Raw genomic sequence first — 16328 nt, forward strand, 5'->3', positions numbered from 1 at the left:
GATAAGGGTGGAAAAAAGACGGAGGCAACAGGCCTCTCCGAGAGCGGAGTGAACAACAAAGAGAGGAGGAAGAGAGACGGACGAAGGGAGTGCCTGAGCGCATGGAAAACGATGCGTGTGCGGTCGGTTCAACCGTTTGACGGTTGTTCCAGCATGCAGAGAGCGAGTGGAGGGCTTCTGACAACTCAAGGGACTCTCGAACAGACGCGAAAGACGGTAGCTGCGGTTAGACTTCGCACCTCGGCTGGGTCGGCGGAGAGAGCTTGTGAAGCTCCAGAGGACATTCAGGCGGAGCGAGGAACCTTGTCAGCGAGGGAAAGAAACAGAGAACGTGTGAGTCAATCGCACCCAAGAGCGTTTCTGCGAAAGGAAAGAAGACTCGAGCGAGGAAGCTGTGCGGCGCCTCTTCCGCCCAGCAGCGGTTTTCACAAAGAGCAGACAAGACACGAAGTTTAGCTCTGCAGACTGGAGCAAAGAAGTCGAAGAACTCCCGAGCGTTCTGTCACATCGTCAGACGAGTCGCCACCCAAGAAACCAAGACGCGCGGCTTCTTCAGGCGGTGACCCTGTTCTCAGCCTTCGTCGACCGTTCTCGCAGTCGGGTGTGTATGTATATAATATGTACACCGGGGAAGAGCAGCGAAGGGAGGAGCTGCGCGTCGCGACAGGGAACACTGAGGAGGGAACTCGTTGGAGATTCAGGGAGAGACAACGCAAGGCGAAGAAACGGAGAAGCAGGAAGCGATCCAGTAGAAAGGCTTGAACGAGAACGCAGAGAAAAATCTGTTTCCTCGTTCGCGGCGTCTGGAAGACCGAGAGGACGGGGCACAGAAGACCCGCGAGCAGTGCTCAGGAAAACTCGGCTTTTCAGTTGGAGGCTTTCCATCTTTCGCCTCTTGAAATGCGCAAAGACACAGACACCGCGCAGTGGGTTCTGCCTTGAAATCTGAGTGTGCTGAACGCAGAGGACAAAACGCGTTTCGCTGTTCTCCTCCGCGGCGAAGTAGAGCTCGCCAGTCACCCCCCATCGGCCGAAAAGAAGTCTCCCGCCCTCTGCGAGCGCAGGCTGAACGCCCAGGTTCCGATTCCAGGACCTCCCTTGTCGTTTTCGCTTTTTTCTCGACTTCTCGCTTTCAGTCCTTCTCTCGTCTGCGTTACGAGCTCTCTTCTCTGCTTTCCGCGCTGCCGTCTGCAAACTCGTTCACGAGTCCTCTTCTAGACTCGACCCCGCCTCACCACAGAGTCGCTCGTGTCGAGGTTGCGAACGCCCGCTTCCTTCCGGTCTATGCCGCGTGCAGTGCGCCAACCAGTTTTCTCGGCGACGCTTCGCGCTTTAAGAACGTCTTTGAGGTTTCTTCTTCTTCTGCTCTCTCTCTGCTTCTCCTCGGTTGCGAAGGCGTGCAGATCTCGCGTAGCTGCCCTGCGAGAGAGCGTCCGTTTTCTTCCTGTCTCACCCCCGCTCTCTGCACATGCCCCTCCAAGTTGGCAAAAGTCCCTGTTCGCAGCTCCAGCGCATTTTCTCCGGAAAAAGCGTGGAAGGCGAGTTTCACATCTTCGGTCAGAAGCGGCTCCGCGCGTCTGACTTTTCGGCATTCCCTCCTCTCGTCCATCTTTGCCCCTCCGCGTCCACGGTCTAGTCGACGACACCCGCGTAATTTCACCTCCTGGTTTCTCTCTTTGTTTCCGCTCCGTTTTTCCTCTGCCGCCTGTTTCCGTTTCCCTTTGCCGTTTTCTCTGTCTTTTGCGGTTTTTTCTCGCCGGCTGCCCGTCGGCCGCAGCTGCTCCCTGCCTCTTCCCCGAGGACACCCAGGCCAGGAGAGCCTGCATGCGTTTTTTCGCCTTTTTCCGAAACTCTGGAACTGAATATCGTTCTTCACGAGCGAGATTGCGTCTGTCTTCTGCGGTGGAAGAGAGGCCCCAAGAAGGCGAGTCTCCCTTCGCCTTCCATACGGAGCGCTGCCGGCTGGCTGCGCCTCTGGGTCGGTGCTCGTCCACATACATAGCGTTCGAAACGCAAACGACTGGGCATCCTTCGGTGTCGCCGTCTCTTTTTCGCGCGCGTTTCTGAGGAAACGCGGTCCCCCTTTCTTGCAGGAGAACCTGTGTTCCTGTCTTTCGTCTTTGTTCGTCTCTCGTTCGCCGACATCTGAAGGCGGCCCCCGCGTTTCCTCCTCGTGAAGCTGGTTGGAGGTTTCGAGCTTTTGCTCCTGCCCTGCGTCTCTTCCTGTCTGTCTCTGAAAGCGCCTCGCGGCCTGTCTCCTGTCTCTGGTGCTTTCGCTCCCCCATCTGCCTCTCTCCGCAGCTCGTTCTTCTTCTTGTTTTCCTTCAGTCGCTTGTCCGCTGTCAAAGGACTCGTCAGGCGTCCGTCCCGCTGGCTTCTGGCGTCTCGGGTGCATCTTGTCCTGTCTTTCCTTGTCTGTTCTAGTCGTTTCGTTGTCGGGTTGGTCTTCCTCGCCAGCTGACTCAACCTCGCTCGCGCGCCGCCTTCCCCGCCTGGCCCTGCGGCGGGGCGTCGACACACTGGCCGACGAGGCGGAGGCCGCGACGACGACAAAGGAGACTGGCAGAGCAGCAAGTGGAGAGACAGGTGGAGAGGAGAACAGTAGGGAGAGGAGCGCGAGAAAGGATGAAGAGGTAACGCGCCAGACGGCGTCATCCGGAAGCGGCTGAGTCTTCTGCAGAGGAGAAGAGAGGAAGCCGGAGCAGAATGGCAGTGTAGGAGGGTGCATCCTGCAACAGGCAGAACCGAGAAGTCGTTTGCTACATCGCGTCTGCGATTTTTCGTGAACAACACACTGCAGAGAGGGCGACGAAGCGCTTCCTTCCTCGCGTCTCCTCTCCCGGAAGAAAAGGAAGCGGAAACAATGTGGGCAGCGCATACAGGTGCGCCCCCAGGGGATTTTACCTCTCTGCGGTGGAGTGAGAGTCAGAGTCTCCAGCGCGCCGAGAATGCAACGGAAGTTCGAGACTCAGCCACTGCGGCCGAGCAGCCGCCAGAGAAGAAGAAGGAAGTCCCGACAGAGCGGGCGAGTGTGTTGCAACTCTTCTTCATTTCTCTGGACGGCGTCTTCTCGCCGTCAGGACACAAGGCAGAGAACGAAATAGATGACCGCGCTTGCGCCACCGACTGCAGCAAGCAAAGAGGCTCGGCAGATGTGAACATGGAGAACAGCGGAGAAGAAACAGGGAAAGAACCTGAGGTCGACCCAGAGGCAGACAGTGTAGCCGTCATGGCTCTCGAGGCGCGTCTTCAACTCAATCCTTTCGACGCTGCAGCCTGGGATGCCCTTCTGGAGGTACACACCACCCACTGAAGTTCCAAATACTTGTAAATATATATATACATATATATGTATAGATAATTACATATATATATGCAGACAGAAAACAGAAGCGACAGTGGAGAGACGCATTTCCCCTCTGTCTCTGTATCAATCTGTATGTGGATATATATATATATATACAAGAGGAAGATAACAAAGAGGAATAAGCCCAGTTTCTCCATAATTGCATCCAGATTTGTGGATGCATACAGATAAATATATATATATATAGATGTATATATATGTACATATATGTATATATGCATATGTGTAACTACAGGAGTGTTTGAGCCCTTACGTGTGAGCCGAAGACATGTGAAATTTTAATACTGCAGCATCGAAAGGAGACGAGGCAACGCAGGGAGAGAGAGTTGTCTCATGACTGCATTTGCGTTTCCTGCTCTTTTCGTCGCGTCCGCGATGTGTACCTCTTTCTGTGGAGCGTCTTGTTTTCGTCTCTCCACTTTTCCGTCTTGCTCAGATGAACGAGAGCAGCGCGCTGTACGAGCGCGTCTTGGCGAGCTTCCCCACGAGCGTCAAGTACTGGAAACGCTACGCTGAGTTTTGTTACCGAACGGGGAAAGTTCAGGCGGCCTCTGCAGTGTATAGACGCTGCATTTATGCTTGCCCACACCTAGGTAAAGATCGACTTACAGCGTGTGAGGGTTCTCGAGGTCTGGAAACAGATGCTCCTTCGAACGGCTTCGCGCAAGTGCCTCCTTTCAGTTCGTTTCTTTCGTTTCTTTCGTTTCTTTCGGATCCCCGCGTTGTCTCTGTGAGTCGCGCCGATATGACGCTGGTGCACATTTTTCACGTGGATCCCCGTCGCTGGTTTTGTCGGATTTTTTCTCACTCCTTTACGTCTTTGCTTCCTCCTGCTGCGTCTTTTTGCTCTCCATTCTCTCTGGCCTTCTTCGCCTTTCTCTCCTCTCTTCTGTCCTTCTCTTTTCTGTCCTTCTCTTTCCTTTTCCTCTTCCTCCTCTTGTTCTGCTCCGGCGTTTCGTCCTATCTTTCCTCTCCTTCTTCTCGCTTTTTTCACTGTCCTCTCCTCCTTCCGGATTTCGTTCTTCTGCGTTGAGTCCGCTTCCGCCTTCGTCCTTCGCCTTCTTCCTTCCCTCTCCCTGTGACTCGCGCACCGGCGTCTGTGGAAACCGGTTTCTCTCTTGTCCTGTCTGTCTCCTCTCTCTTCCCTCCCTACCTGTGCATCTCACTTCTCTCCGAGAGCGACAGTTCTTCGCTGGCGACTTGTGTGCTCGGATTTCCAGACCTCTGGCTCTCGTACCTTCGCTTCCTCTACCGAGTTGGAAGTCTTCATGACTTTGTCCAGAATCTGCGCCGAGCGACGGACAAGGTGAGGAGCTGACCGCTGCGAATACTAGCCGACGAGATCCCTCGAGACTGAGGAGCGCTTGGAAAGAAAACAGCCTGATTGGTTTTTCCGCCAACTGTGTGGGGAGAGTAGTACTCTGAGAACGCTGGAAAGCACCGATAGGGTCCCGGTCTCCTCTGGCCACTGGACTGCATGCGCCCATGTCTCTCCACGTTGCTCTGTAGAGGTGAAGTCCACGATACCAAATTATTGTCTCCAGAAAGGAGGGAATACAAATACTTCTCCCGCAAAAGCTGATATCTCCCAGCACGATGGTCCTGATCACCTTACCATATAAGCAATGTATGCGTATATACGTATATACATATGTATATCTCTATGTATATATGTACGTATATCTACATGATACAAAGACATCTTTGCAGAGTGTTTACGGTTTGTGTCTGGTTGTCTGTTTATCTCGTACGCATGCACATCTTGTGCCTACGTCGCCATCCAGTGTCACTATTTGTTTTTCTATCTGCATGTCTCTAGTGTCGGTGAATAGGATTATTGGTTTCCATGTCTGTGTCGAGTCTAGTGCGACAGCTGCGTGCATTGTTCCCTGTTTCGTCTCTCTCTCCGTCTCTTCTTGCATACGCTGCCGTCGCCTTCTTCTGCTTCTGGTTTTCGTTTTTTCTCGCCTCAGGTCGGATATTCCTATCGATCTGCGCCTCTCTGGATGGAGCTCCTTGCGCTGTATATTCGCGTTCACAATACGCTGCTGCTCCTCAAAGGGAACACACAAGGCCTGCTGTCCGCACCGAATCTCCCCGTACGTTTACGTGGAGTCCTTGGAATCAGAACGCCTGAAGAGTCAACGCTGCATGCACCCACCTCCATTTTCCAAATGTACCTGGTTGCGTGAAGGAACTCACATTCTTAGATGATGTGTCAAGCATATCCACACATGCACATTCGATAGACGTACCCAGACATGTATCTGTCACTATTTATCCATTTATTTCTTTTTTTACTACATATATATACATATATATATATATATGTATAGAGTTGTATTCGTCCATGCAACGTATTTTATATATATATATATATATTTGTATATACATGGATGACGATTGACTGATCGGTGCCAGTGTTGTTTTGTTCACCAGTTGTTTTGCTCGTTGTCCTGCCTGTTGAGCGTCTTGACTGTGGAGTCTGCATGCAATGGTGCCCTTTTTCATCTGCATGCACGTTTGCAGGGCTGTTCGCCAGCTGGGCTCTCGCCTACGCCGCTGCTTGCGTCTGAGGAAGAACAGCGCAGCTTCTGTCGCCCTCTCAGCGCGACTGTTGGGCCTCTCTCAGAGAAACTTTCAGACGTAAATGTCCTGCGGACGGCGTTCCAGCAGGTGAGAATTCAACGCGGACTGCATGCACGCACATCGGCAGAATGCATGCGGAGGCGTCTCTCCAGCTCTCGGCAAAGAGAAGCATGTGGAGGCAGCGTCGCGTTTCCGCGATCTGCGTATTTAAGCCTGTTCTGTCGTGATGCATTTTTATCTGCGTGAGGTTCGTTTTTAAAATGCAGTTTCTGACTTGCATGCGCCATAGATGTGTGCTCGAGAGAGCCGTCGGTTCCACTGCGAGGCGGAAAGAAACCGAGTTGGACTTTGCGTCTGTATCTGTGGCATTCTCACGAGATCCAAGTTCTCCTGTCTTTCTTGTACAGCGAGTTGACGGTGGTCGGGGGTCTGGATCATAATCGCGTCGGTGTGTTTACGCCCATGTTTTCTCTCGTGTGCTCTGTCAAATCTTTCGTCTTTTTCGTTTTATGTTGTCTCTGAATCAAAGTTGCCGAAAGAGAGTGAAGCCGCGTGTCGAAGCCGCCTTCTTGTCTTCTTCTGCTCTGCTGTTCTCTCCTCTCCCCTCCTCAACTGTTTTTTCCGTCTTCCCTCGCGTTTTTTCACATGCTCGTCTTCTCCATCTCTTCTTCCTCTTCTTCGATGTGTGTTTCCGCCCTCTGTTCTTCCGTGTGGATCCCGTTGCTTCTCGTATTTTCTTCTCTATTTTTCTTCTCTCTTGTTTTTCCTTCCGTTCTTCTCTTCGCTTCCCTCCTGTACCTTCTCTCCAATCGGTTGTGAGTGTCTTCTTGACTGTGAGTTGCGCGTTTCGGTTCCACGCCCCGCCTTTCTCCTCTCCGTTTCGTCTCTGTTTGTTATCCTCCCATCCCCCTTGCCTTCGCTTCTCGTCTCCTCTGTCTTGCGCTTCATTCTCCTCTGTTCTCCGCGTCTCGCATCTCCTCCTGCAGTGTCTGTCCACCGCTATCGACGGACTGGACGGCGTCTGGGCAGCCTACTGCAGTTTTGAGAGTTCTGTGGGGGCGTCGAATTCTCAACTCGCGTCCAAGTTAACCGGCGAAATGGAACCGCACTTCGAAGCCTCCAAACATGCCTATCAGGTGCCCACCAACAGTTTTTCAGAAATGAAAAAAACGGATCTGTCCTCCGTATTTGCGTACTCGAGACAGAGAAGATACACCAGCGTACACATGAAAAAACACCAGCATTCATGCATGCACAATTTTCTATGCTTTTGTACAAAACTCTGTACGTGTATATAAGTAGAGATACGGAGCCGCCTGTGGTTTCAAACGTTCTATAAATATATACGAATTTATGGGAGTATATACGCATGCCTACGTGTAGACATATATATATATATATAAATATATATATATATAAATATATATATAAGTGTTTAATTGTGCGTGTGGGCTTGCCCGACGACGGCGGCTTTTGATTTAGAGCCTGCAGGAAAGTCTGGAACATCGGCGTGTGCCGCGAAAGATACGCGCGTCCAGAGAGAGCACGAAAGAGACTTCTTCGAAACTTTTGCGTTTATTTATACATGTTTCTGTGTGTGTCTCAACCGCCATTTCTTGCATCCTGGCTTTTTCCTTTCTCGAGTGTCGTGGCTGCTTCGTGCATGCAGGAAATTCTGCGTCTGACGCGACGCATCGATCCGCTCATGCTGGCAGTGCCGCTCCATGAGGCTGTGAAAAGTCAGGAGGTAAAACGACGAGTTTTCTGTTACCTCTTCAGCCGCTGATGGGTTCTTATTGGAGAGCGCGACCCGTCTGTGTTGTCTCTCGAGCTGCATTTGTCTGTTTCCTCTCGAGAGGAATCTCGCGATAGTTCTTCAGCCGTTTCAGCTGGATGTTGCTTCGTCTTTCTTCTCCTTCACACAGCTCGTTGTGGCAAGACGTTCAGAGACCCCTCGTTGTTTCGCTTTCTCTTGCTTTTGACGAACGAAGTTCCCAGCGTCCGCTGCATCCCCCGACTGCCCTTTCGACATTTCCTTGCGTTCGACAGAGGCTTGTGCTCACACAGATACACACCTCGCACGTACAAACTCTTTCACATATATACAGGTATATGTATATATATATATATTTATAGATATATGTATAGATAGATAGATATGCATCTATAAATGGATGCCTTTCTAAATGTACGAGTACGCGTATGCATATACTTGTTCTTAGCACGTCCAAATACATATATATATATATATATGTATATATATATATATATATATATATATATTTATGACCATCCGAAGTTCGATGTGAACGCGGTTCCTCCTGCTTCGTCTGAAAAATAACTCGTTTGCTGCATCCCCGCCGCCCGGGCAGTTCCTTGAACAAGACCGAGCGTGTTCTGTCTCTCTCGGGTGCAGATTCAGCTGCAGCTGGAGGCCTGGCGCGCGCTTCTTCGCTACGAAAAGAAAAATCCGCTGCGCTTGCATGCGAGTTCCCTGCTTCGTCGCCTCACGCACCTGTTTCAAGGTTGTCTCTTGAGTTGTGCCTTCGTTTCCGACTTCTGGATCGATTTTTTCCAGCTTCTCCTAGCCCATAACCACCCCCAGAAAGGTGAGGAAGGTCACCAGAACATGAGGAGACAGGCGGCGGAAAACGAAAATGCAGAAAAAAGGAAACAGAAAAAAAGAGGGAGAGGGAGGAGAGACAAACGAAACAGAGGTGAGAGAGAGACTCCTAGCAGACGTGAAAGTGGAGGAAGATCGACGGCGAGGAGACTGAGAAGAAACAGAGGCAATCGATGGCCGGATCAGATCGCACAGTGACGGTCGATGTTCTGCTCGATAGGATGACAGAGAACTCGACGACGCTTTTCCAGAATCTTCTGTCGTGCTCCCCTGTGCACTTGCGTTTTCGTCTTCCTTTCACACTCTACTTTTTCAACCTTTCGCTAGGCCTTAAATGCACCTTGTTTGCCTGATCTACAGAGTGTTATATACTATATATATATATATATATATATATGTATGTATTTGTAAATTGATATGCATGTGTATGTGTATCTCTGCAGATATATGCATACACGTGAAATGCATACATATCTAGATATATGTGTGTATATGTTCGGTCATTTTGTGTCTTTTGATGAGTGCTTATAGTAGGTGTTTCTCTTTGTTGCCATTTGCAGCGGTGGCAGTTCTGCGCCGAGCCATCGAACAGTTCCTTCCAGACGACGGTAGGGTCTTTCGTTCTTTGTTCTATTATTTTCTCTCTTTTCTTTGGAGGCCAGCGTTCACAGCCCAACTGGGGACGCGAACGAGGTGCTCATCTATCATTAGCACGGTGATTTTTCTCTAATTGTAAATGCAGGTTAAGTAAATCGAAAGGGGCTTGTTCAAAGTGTTTCCCGGCGAGCCAGAGCCAGGTCGCCCACTGCAGAGTCGTAGGGGAGGACCGAAGGCCTCGAGCGAACTTCTGATTTGTACAGGCTTGCATGCATGCACCTGCTTGCGTACACGTGGTATTCTTTCGCTGATGGCTGCGCAGAACCCACATCAATCTTAAGGAACGCTGGAACACCCGGTGATTTAAACCACAGAAACCGCACGCACTCATCCAAACAAATATCTGTCTGTATCTATATATGTTCATAAATATGTGTTTGTGCGAATATGTGTGTACATCTGTGCATATAGTCATATATGCACATATATTTGTCTTTCTGTATGACCATGTGCACATGTGTATATACGTATACACGCAAATAAACAGATATATATATATATATATATATATATGTATACATGTATGCATATATATGTGCATTTGCGTCTGTAAAGTTGCGCGTGAATGGTTGTGGTATTTCAGAGCTTTTGCAATTGGTTTTGGCGGATTTCCTGGAAAGTCGGCGACTCGTGAACGCAGCGGACGCAGTGTATCGCTCGGCGCTGGCTGTGCAGGCGCAGCTGCACACAACATCACTGTCTCCTGTTGGAGATTCTGCTCCAGAGGGAGCCATCCCAGGAGGCAGGTCTGGCGGCCCGGCGTCTGCTGTCATGCTGATTCGCTTCTTGGACTTCATTCGAAGAACTCACGTGAGCTCTGCGTTCCAATCGCCAGAAGGAGAGACACTTGAAATCTGCAGTCCGTCACTCCGGTTCTCCCTGGGTGAAAGGGTCTCCTCGCTGTGTCTTCCTCGTCGCGCGGCCTCGGCCCACAACAGGAACGCGACGGGAGAGATCCGCCTCCTGCACTGGCGACTCTCTCATGGTTTTTTTCTGATTTTTTTATCTCTTGTGTCGGGATGTTTCCTTTGCCGAAGGACTCTGGACAGGAAGTCCGTCGAGGGTGGGCGGCCGTTGCAAGACACCCGACGCCATGCAGCCTGTGCACTGGTTTAGATTTCACTTGTCTTTGATTGCCCTCTGTCTCTCTCGTTTTGAGAGCTGGCTTCCTGTCTCTCTCTGTGGGTCTTCGCGCTTGGTCCTTGGTCTCCGCATCCTTCCCTCCGCATGAGGAAGGCATCACACCGCGCATCCACACACGTCTCGAGAGCCATGGCTAGGAGGGAACTGCTGTCTCTTTCGCCTGTTCGAGAGACTCCCAGCGGGTGCAGGCGGCTTCTTTTGACTTCGGTTATCCTCGAAGAGCGGACTGGACGCCCGTGCGTCTTGAGAAAGCGATGGGCGGGAGAGGCGTCTCCCGTGTCGCCGAGCCTCCAAGTTGTCAGACAAAGTGTCTTCTTCTCTCAGCAGCCGCATCGAGCCACCTTTTTGTGTGTATATATGTCCACAGTCGTGGACGCCGTCGTCTCTCGGAGTCGATGCTGCATTCGGTGGATCTCCAGGCAGGGAGATGCAGCGTCTGGCGATGTATTTGAAACCTCTTTCACGTTCTATTCGGTCGCCCTGCATTTGCCCACCTCGCCGACTGCATGCATTCGCTCGCCTGATGCATGCGCGCCAACAAAAGGAAGTCACTTCTTTTTCGGCCGTCGAATCTCTGCTGAAACTGAAAGCGCCTTTGCTGGCGTCTGAGGTTTCATAACGATTTCAGTATTTTTGCGGCGTTTGCATCTCGATTGAAAACGGCGTTTCCTTTTTCCTGGCATTTGACTCTCAATGTTTCAGGGTGAGACAGCGTGGCGCACGAGCTTCTACGAGATTGCCAAGTTCCCTCAAGGATGTCCTTGGGAGGTTTGTCTCGCCTATGCCCAGGCCGAGTGGTGTATCTACCGTTCAGAGGCAAATGCGTTGCGAGCGCTGCGGATCGCCTACCAACGCTACCGGCTGCATGTCCACTTTCTCCTTGCTTATGTCGACTTTCTTGTCAACATTGGCCGCCTAGATGGTGAGGAGACCGTTTCCGTCCAAACAGACTGCGCTGCGTTGTTGCGATTTGAAAGCAAAAAGAACAGCGGGTCGCAACGCTCTTCCCAGCGAGCGCGTCGGCTCCTCCACACACAAATCTATACCTACAAAGGACGTTCCTGAGGGATCTCACTCCAGGTCCTCCCCTTGTAGGAACCTCCATTGACGCATGGTTGCTTGTCTGCGTCTCCATCTATCCCTCTACTTTTCTTTCCGTATCTTCCGACCGAATTTGGTACTTCGCTGTGCCCAAATGCAAGCAGGTCTGTGTATGTCTGGTTCTGAGTCTGTGTGTATATTCATTTGTCTACCTGTAGACTTGCTGCCGGTTTTCGAGAGGAGAAAGCGTGTGTTCTGCATTGAGAGATCTGGAAGCTTTGAAGTGCCTTTCTGTCCCTGAGGCCTGCGCGTCACCGAGAGGAGCGGAATCGGCCGCGTGCATGCATGCGTGCATTCGTGACCAGAGAGAGAGATGCCGCTGTTGCGCTGCAGTGCAGGGTCTTGTGGGTCGCAAGTGAAGCTTTGCTGCGGTCGGTAGAGTCGTCCACTGTTGGTGTCCAGCATCCCCTCCCAGCGTCGACGCGAGAGGCGGCTTCGCAAAAACGTGAGCGCTAGGCGTGGAAACGATCTTCGGGATGTCTGTGTCCACTGTCTGGTGGGGTGTCTCAGCGGCGAGAGAACTGCTTCGAATTTCCGTCTGCGCTCTGCAAAGGGAACAAGGAACTGGGAGTGCTTTGCTGTGGCGCAAATGGATTCGGCTCGAGCTGCGCTACGGAGACGCGTAAGGATTCACAGTTCACGCTGCTCCGTGTGGAGGGAACTCGACTTTTCCGGCCGCGGGTCTTCCTCCTGACGAGACTTCATCACAGAAAGAAGTGATCTGCGGAGCTTTTGTGACCTCGCTCTTCTCTCCAGCCTCTTCTCTCCAGCCTCTTCTCTCCAGCCTCTTCTCTCCAGCCTCATCTCCGCACCAGCTGGCAGAAGATTTTGCGTGTCTACAAGACCGGTCAATACTTCAGTTGGGTTTCATTCCCTGTCTGCGAAAGGCAAGACAGCGACATCTCTTGTCTTTATTCTTTTCTTTCGAACGTTTCTTCCATTCTTTTCTCCCCGAGTCTCTTGTTCTGCTGTCTGTTTTATTCGTCTCCTCCCTTCATTCCCCTCTGCGTCGCCGTCGGTCTTCGGCTGCCGTGCTCGTCGTTTGCGCCTTAGTGAGAATTCCGGGGAAGCCGACAACGCGCGTATTCTTGAATGGCATGCAGCGACCACGGCCGCTACGGTTGTGTCTTCTTTTTTCGGCTCTACAGTGGCGCTTCGGATGCATCTACGTTCGTTTCCATGTGTCCATGTTATAGCGCGACATCGACGCCGGAACAAGAAGGGGAAGCCGTCGTTTTCATCTTGCGCTTTCTCTGCTTTCCTTAGGGCCTCGCTGCAGGGGGTGATCTATTTGAGAGCTCAGCAGCGAGCTCAGCTTCCCCTCGACGACGCAAGTTTGCTTCAGTCCGCGGCGGAACTCGAGGGTGGGCCTCTCGACTCTTCTGGAGCGTCGGCGCTGACGGACGCCGAGGGTCGACACCGGGCAGAGACAGCTGTGCTCTGCAATCGCAACTCGGTAGCGCATGCAGAAGGAAAAGACAAAGCAACAGACGGCGCAACCGTTGAAAAGGACGACCTCGCTCGCGCCAAACTTGCCGTCCGCAAACGCCAGTTCATGGGAGGAGGTACGCAGAGCGGGTCGAACTCCCAAGGGGAGAAGAGAGAGAACGTGCGACGCGTCTGGTTCTGTAGCAACTAAGAAGAATCCGTGCATATTATTAGAGAGAAGGCTCTGTTCAGTGTGACGTCGCGAGTTTTGTTTCTCCTTCGAGGTTGTCATACACATGCTCGTATGTAAATTATGAAGGGCATTTGCCATGTGGTATCTCTGCTTGCTCGCCTAGAAACGTGAGCGTATGTTCGTCGTAGTGACAGACAGTGAATGCAGTTTGAGGGGTGCCTTGGCGAGTTCATGCATCTCTTTTTGTGCAGCGTTGCAATTCCTTTTCAGCCGAAAGCTGTGGGAAGCCTCTGTCTTATTTGCTTTCGTGGATTTCGTCCATTTCGAGTGTCTCTGTATTTCTCTGGCGCATGGAGAATCCACACCGCGACCTTCGGCGGTTCTTGGGATGTCTGGGGTGTTTCAGATGGTCTGAACGAGATTGCGGACTGCTACCACCTGCTCGGTCGCCTGGCGCCTCGTTCCTCGCTTCTGCGTTCTTTTTTCGCCGACGCAGAAGAGGCGGAACAGACAGCAGAAGACGCATTCGATGAGGACATGGAGAGAGAAGAAGACGGAGAGGAAGGCGAGTTCCACAGAGAGGCCGAGAGAGGCAGAAGCGGAGGCCGGAGGAGAGGTCCGAGGCTCGGGAAACACCGGAAGGGAGAGGGTGGAGACCGCGACTCGCGGCCCACTGCTGCAGGTGTCTGTACAGAGCAGGAGCCCCAGGGCAAGGTGGAGGCGGAGGCGCGAATGGGCGAGATCGCGGCAGCGGTGGCGAGCACCGCAGTGGCCACAGGAGCGGGGTACACGAGCAAGCAGCTGTCGGAAACAGCGAAAAGAAAATTTCCGGAGATGGCCGCGATGGTCGCTCCAGACAAGGAAGACGCCGAGGCGTCTGCGGGCCCTCCGGTCGACCCGCCTAAGGCAATCTGCGATTTACTTGCACTGCTGCCGAAGAACGACATGCGCAACTGTAGGCTTGAAACCGAGAAACTCACGATAAATGGTTAACTGGCGGGCGTGCTGTTCTTAAAATCACTCGCGTCCTTAGTCCCGGTAACTTCTTTGGAGAGGTAGAAAGCAGACGCCTTCCGGAGCAGCTTCGGAACTTCTGCGTTTGACGTAGCGGAAGTTCGATCTGCTAGCACAAACAGTCCTAAGCCTTGCAGTGTACGTACACCGGGGGGCAATTTATCGACGTTTTTCGAGATGTGAGCTTCAGGACACTTCGCTTGACCGCGGAACAAAGAGGACGAAACCTGTTGGCTCGGATGTTTTGAGTTTTACTTTTTTCTTCAAAGCTCACTTTGCTGTGTCGCCCACAGTCGTCGATGCGGATCTCGTGGAGTACACGATGATGGCGTTAGCGGGCCTGGAGCTCCCGGAAGTCCCAGAATCTGAACGCGTTCCGATCCCGGTCAAGGACCTCCTGGCTTTGCGGCACTCGCAACTCCAGTGTTTTCGGGCGATGCAAATCCAGCAGCATGCGCTCGCCGCTTCTCCCCAAAGGCAAAAAGTCCCGGGGGGTTCTGGGTCTGGAGCTGAGGCGGCAAGCGCGGGGCCGGCTGCCGACGTAAGTGTCTCTTTTTTCTGGCGTGCAAAGCATGCGTGCGTTGTGGACGGATCCGCGACGCTCTCAGACTGTCGAGTTCCTGGAAGCATCTTGAAAGCAGAAGCATGGGCTTTTTGTTCACGGCATCTTGTAGATCGAAATCAGCAGAAACGTTTGCGTCTCCCCACGCATGCATTGTTCCCTTTAAAAGCAGGACGGGTGTGGTCTTTGTGGAAGGGCACAAAGTACCCAAGTGAGAGCGCATTGGACGAAACCTTTTGCGTGTACGAAAGAAGCCAACTCGAAGAGACGAGTCTTGGACGCGTAGACAGGGTCGGACCTCAAGGCACTGTTCGGTCTTTTTTCGGCGGGGGGGGGGTGTGTGTTCGAGGCTCAGTTAAGACCGGTGGATTTGCTAGGGAAGAGACATGTTGAAAAGACATTCGCGGGGGCCTATTGGTCGGGCACTGGAGCGTCTCACGCATGTCAAGAACCGAGAAGAAACGGCGACAGAAAAAAATGTCAGGTTTGTATCAACTACCACTGTGACATTGTGGGACCTTCTTGGCTTCAGTTTTGGGCCGGTGACCAATCTCAGCTTCTGAGATGATGTTTCACTGAAGCCGCTTAGGTCTTTGTCAGTCGTGGAACCCGCTGCGTGTCCATCGCCCCGGTGAAACTTAAGGTCGCAAGTGCTGGAGAATCAGAACCGACTGAACAAGACGTTTCAGTCCAACGCACACACACACACACAATCCGAGTCACCTGGAGTTTTTCTTGGCACCACGTTTCTGTGTTGTTCCAGGAGGAGCCAGACGCAGAGTCGCGTTCGGGTCCGTCTCCGTCGCCTTTCCCCGATCGTCGTTCCTCGTCTCAACCGCGGTCTTTCTTTGGACACCGGCGGCGCGGCGAGGCATCTCGCGACGGTCGAGGCCGCCCGCGGGCGTCTGAGGTGCTCAGTTCTGCTCTTTCAGACATTTCTAGCGGAGACGACGAGGCACCTATCCCCCCCGACCTCGAATTCTTCGCGAGCGCCCCCGGCGAGTTGGGTGAGCCAGGATATTTGCATCCTCATTTGCACGCACCTGGCGAGGCGGCTGCAGGGGGCCCGGCGCCTTGGCCCGCAACGCTCGCCCATGCAGCGCCGCCTCCGAGGGCAGGAGGCATCCGACAGCCGCATGCGGTGGGGGCGCGTGCTCTCGCTGCTGGTGCGTACCCGGTCCCTCAGCAGCTGGTCTATCCTGGCCAAGAGTTTGTGGTGGCTCCTGGCGGCGCCATTCATGCTCGAAGTGCCCTGGGCCGCGAGGCGTTCGTGCCGGGGGCAGTAGGCCCGCCTCTGTTCCCCTCGGCTGCGGGGGGCGTCCCAACGGCCTGGGTGTTTCCTGGCGGTCCGCCTCCAGCCAGTCTTGACCCTCATTTGGCAGGGATTATGCCTGGTGCTGTGCCCTATGGACATGTGTATCCGCAAATGCATCCATTGCCGACCCCGATGGCTGCCACCCTTGGTGCGCCGCGCCACGATGTTCCGCTGGGCTGGCATGCGGCACCGGGCTTCCTAGGCGGGCTGTTCGGAGGCGGTCCGCTGCCTAAAGCCACTCGCAGGCGTCTGGAAGCTGAGTAAAAGTGTTCAGACTGAGACTTTGACGTCTTTGGGGTGGAAAAGTAAGGGCGCTGAAGTTGCTGTGGAAGGTTG

General features: G+C 52.8%; 1 protein-coding gene across 1 annotated transcript; it reads left to right on the top strand.

Moving 5' to 3' along the window:
- Nucleotides 1-2863: 2863 nt before the first annotated feature.
- TGME49_230010 (hypothetical protein) lies at nucleotides 2864-16256 on the top strand (the record flags this gene model as incomplete). The annotated part of the gene is made up of 16 exons (XM_018780242.1): nucleotides 2864-3295; nucleotides 3804-3960; nucleotides 4588-4673; nucleotides 5341-5466; nucleotides 5897-6043; nucleotides 6943-7092; nucleotides 7626-7703; nucleotides 8373-8565; nucleotides 9140-9187; nucleotides 9820-10046; nucleotides 11082-11301; nucleotides 11991-12102; nucleotides 12747-13045; nucleotides 13508-14056; nucleotides 14409-14656; nucleotides 15441-16256. 16 exons carry the CDS (start codon nucleotides 2864-2866, stop codon nucleotides 16254-16256), a joined length of 3888 nt encoding a protein of 1295 aa, XP_018636900.1.
- Nucleotides 16257-16328: the final 72 nt, after the last annotated feature.

This window comes from Toxoplasma gondii, chromosome VIII (genome assembly GCF_000006565.2).
Source record: "Toxoplasma gondii ME49 chromosome VIII, whole genome shotgun sequence".
Taxonomy (NCBI): domain Eukaryota; phylum Apicomplexa; class Conoidasida; order Eucoccidiorida; family Sarcocystidae; genus Toxoplasma; species Toxoplasma gondii.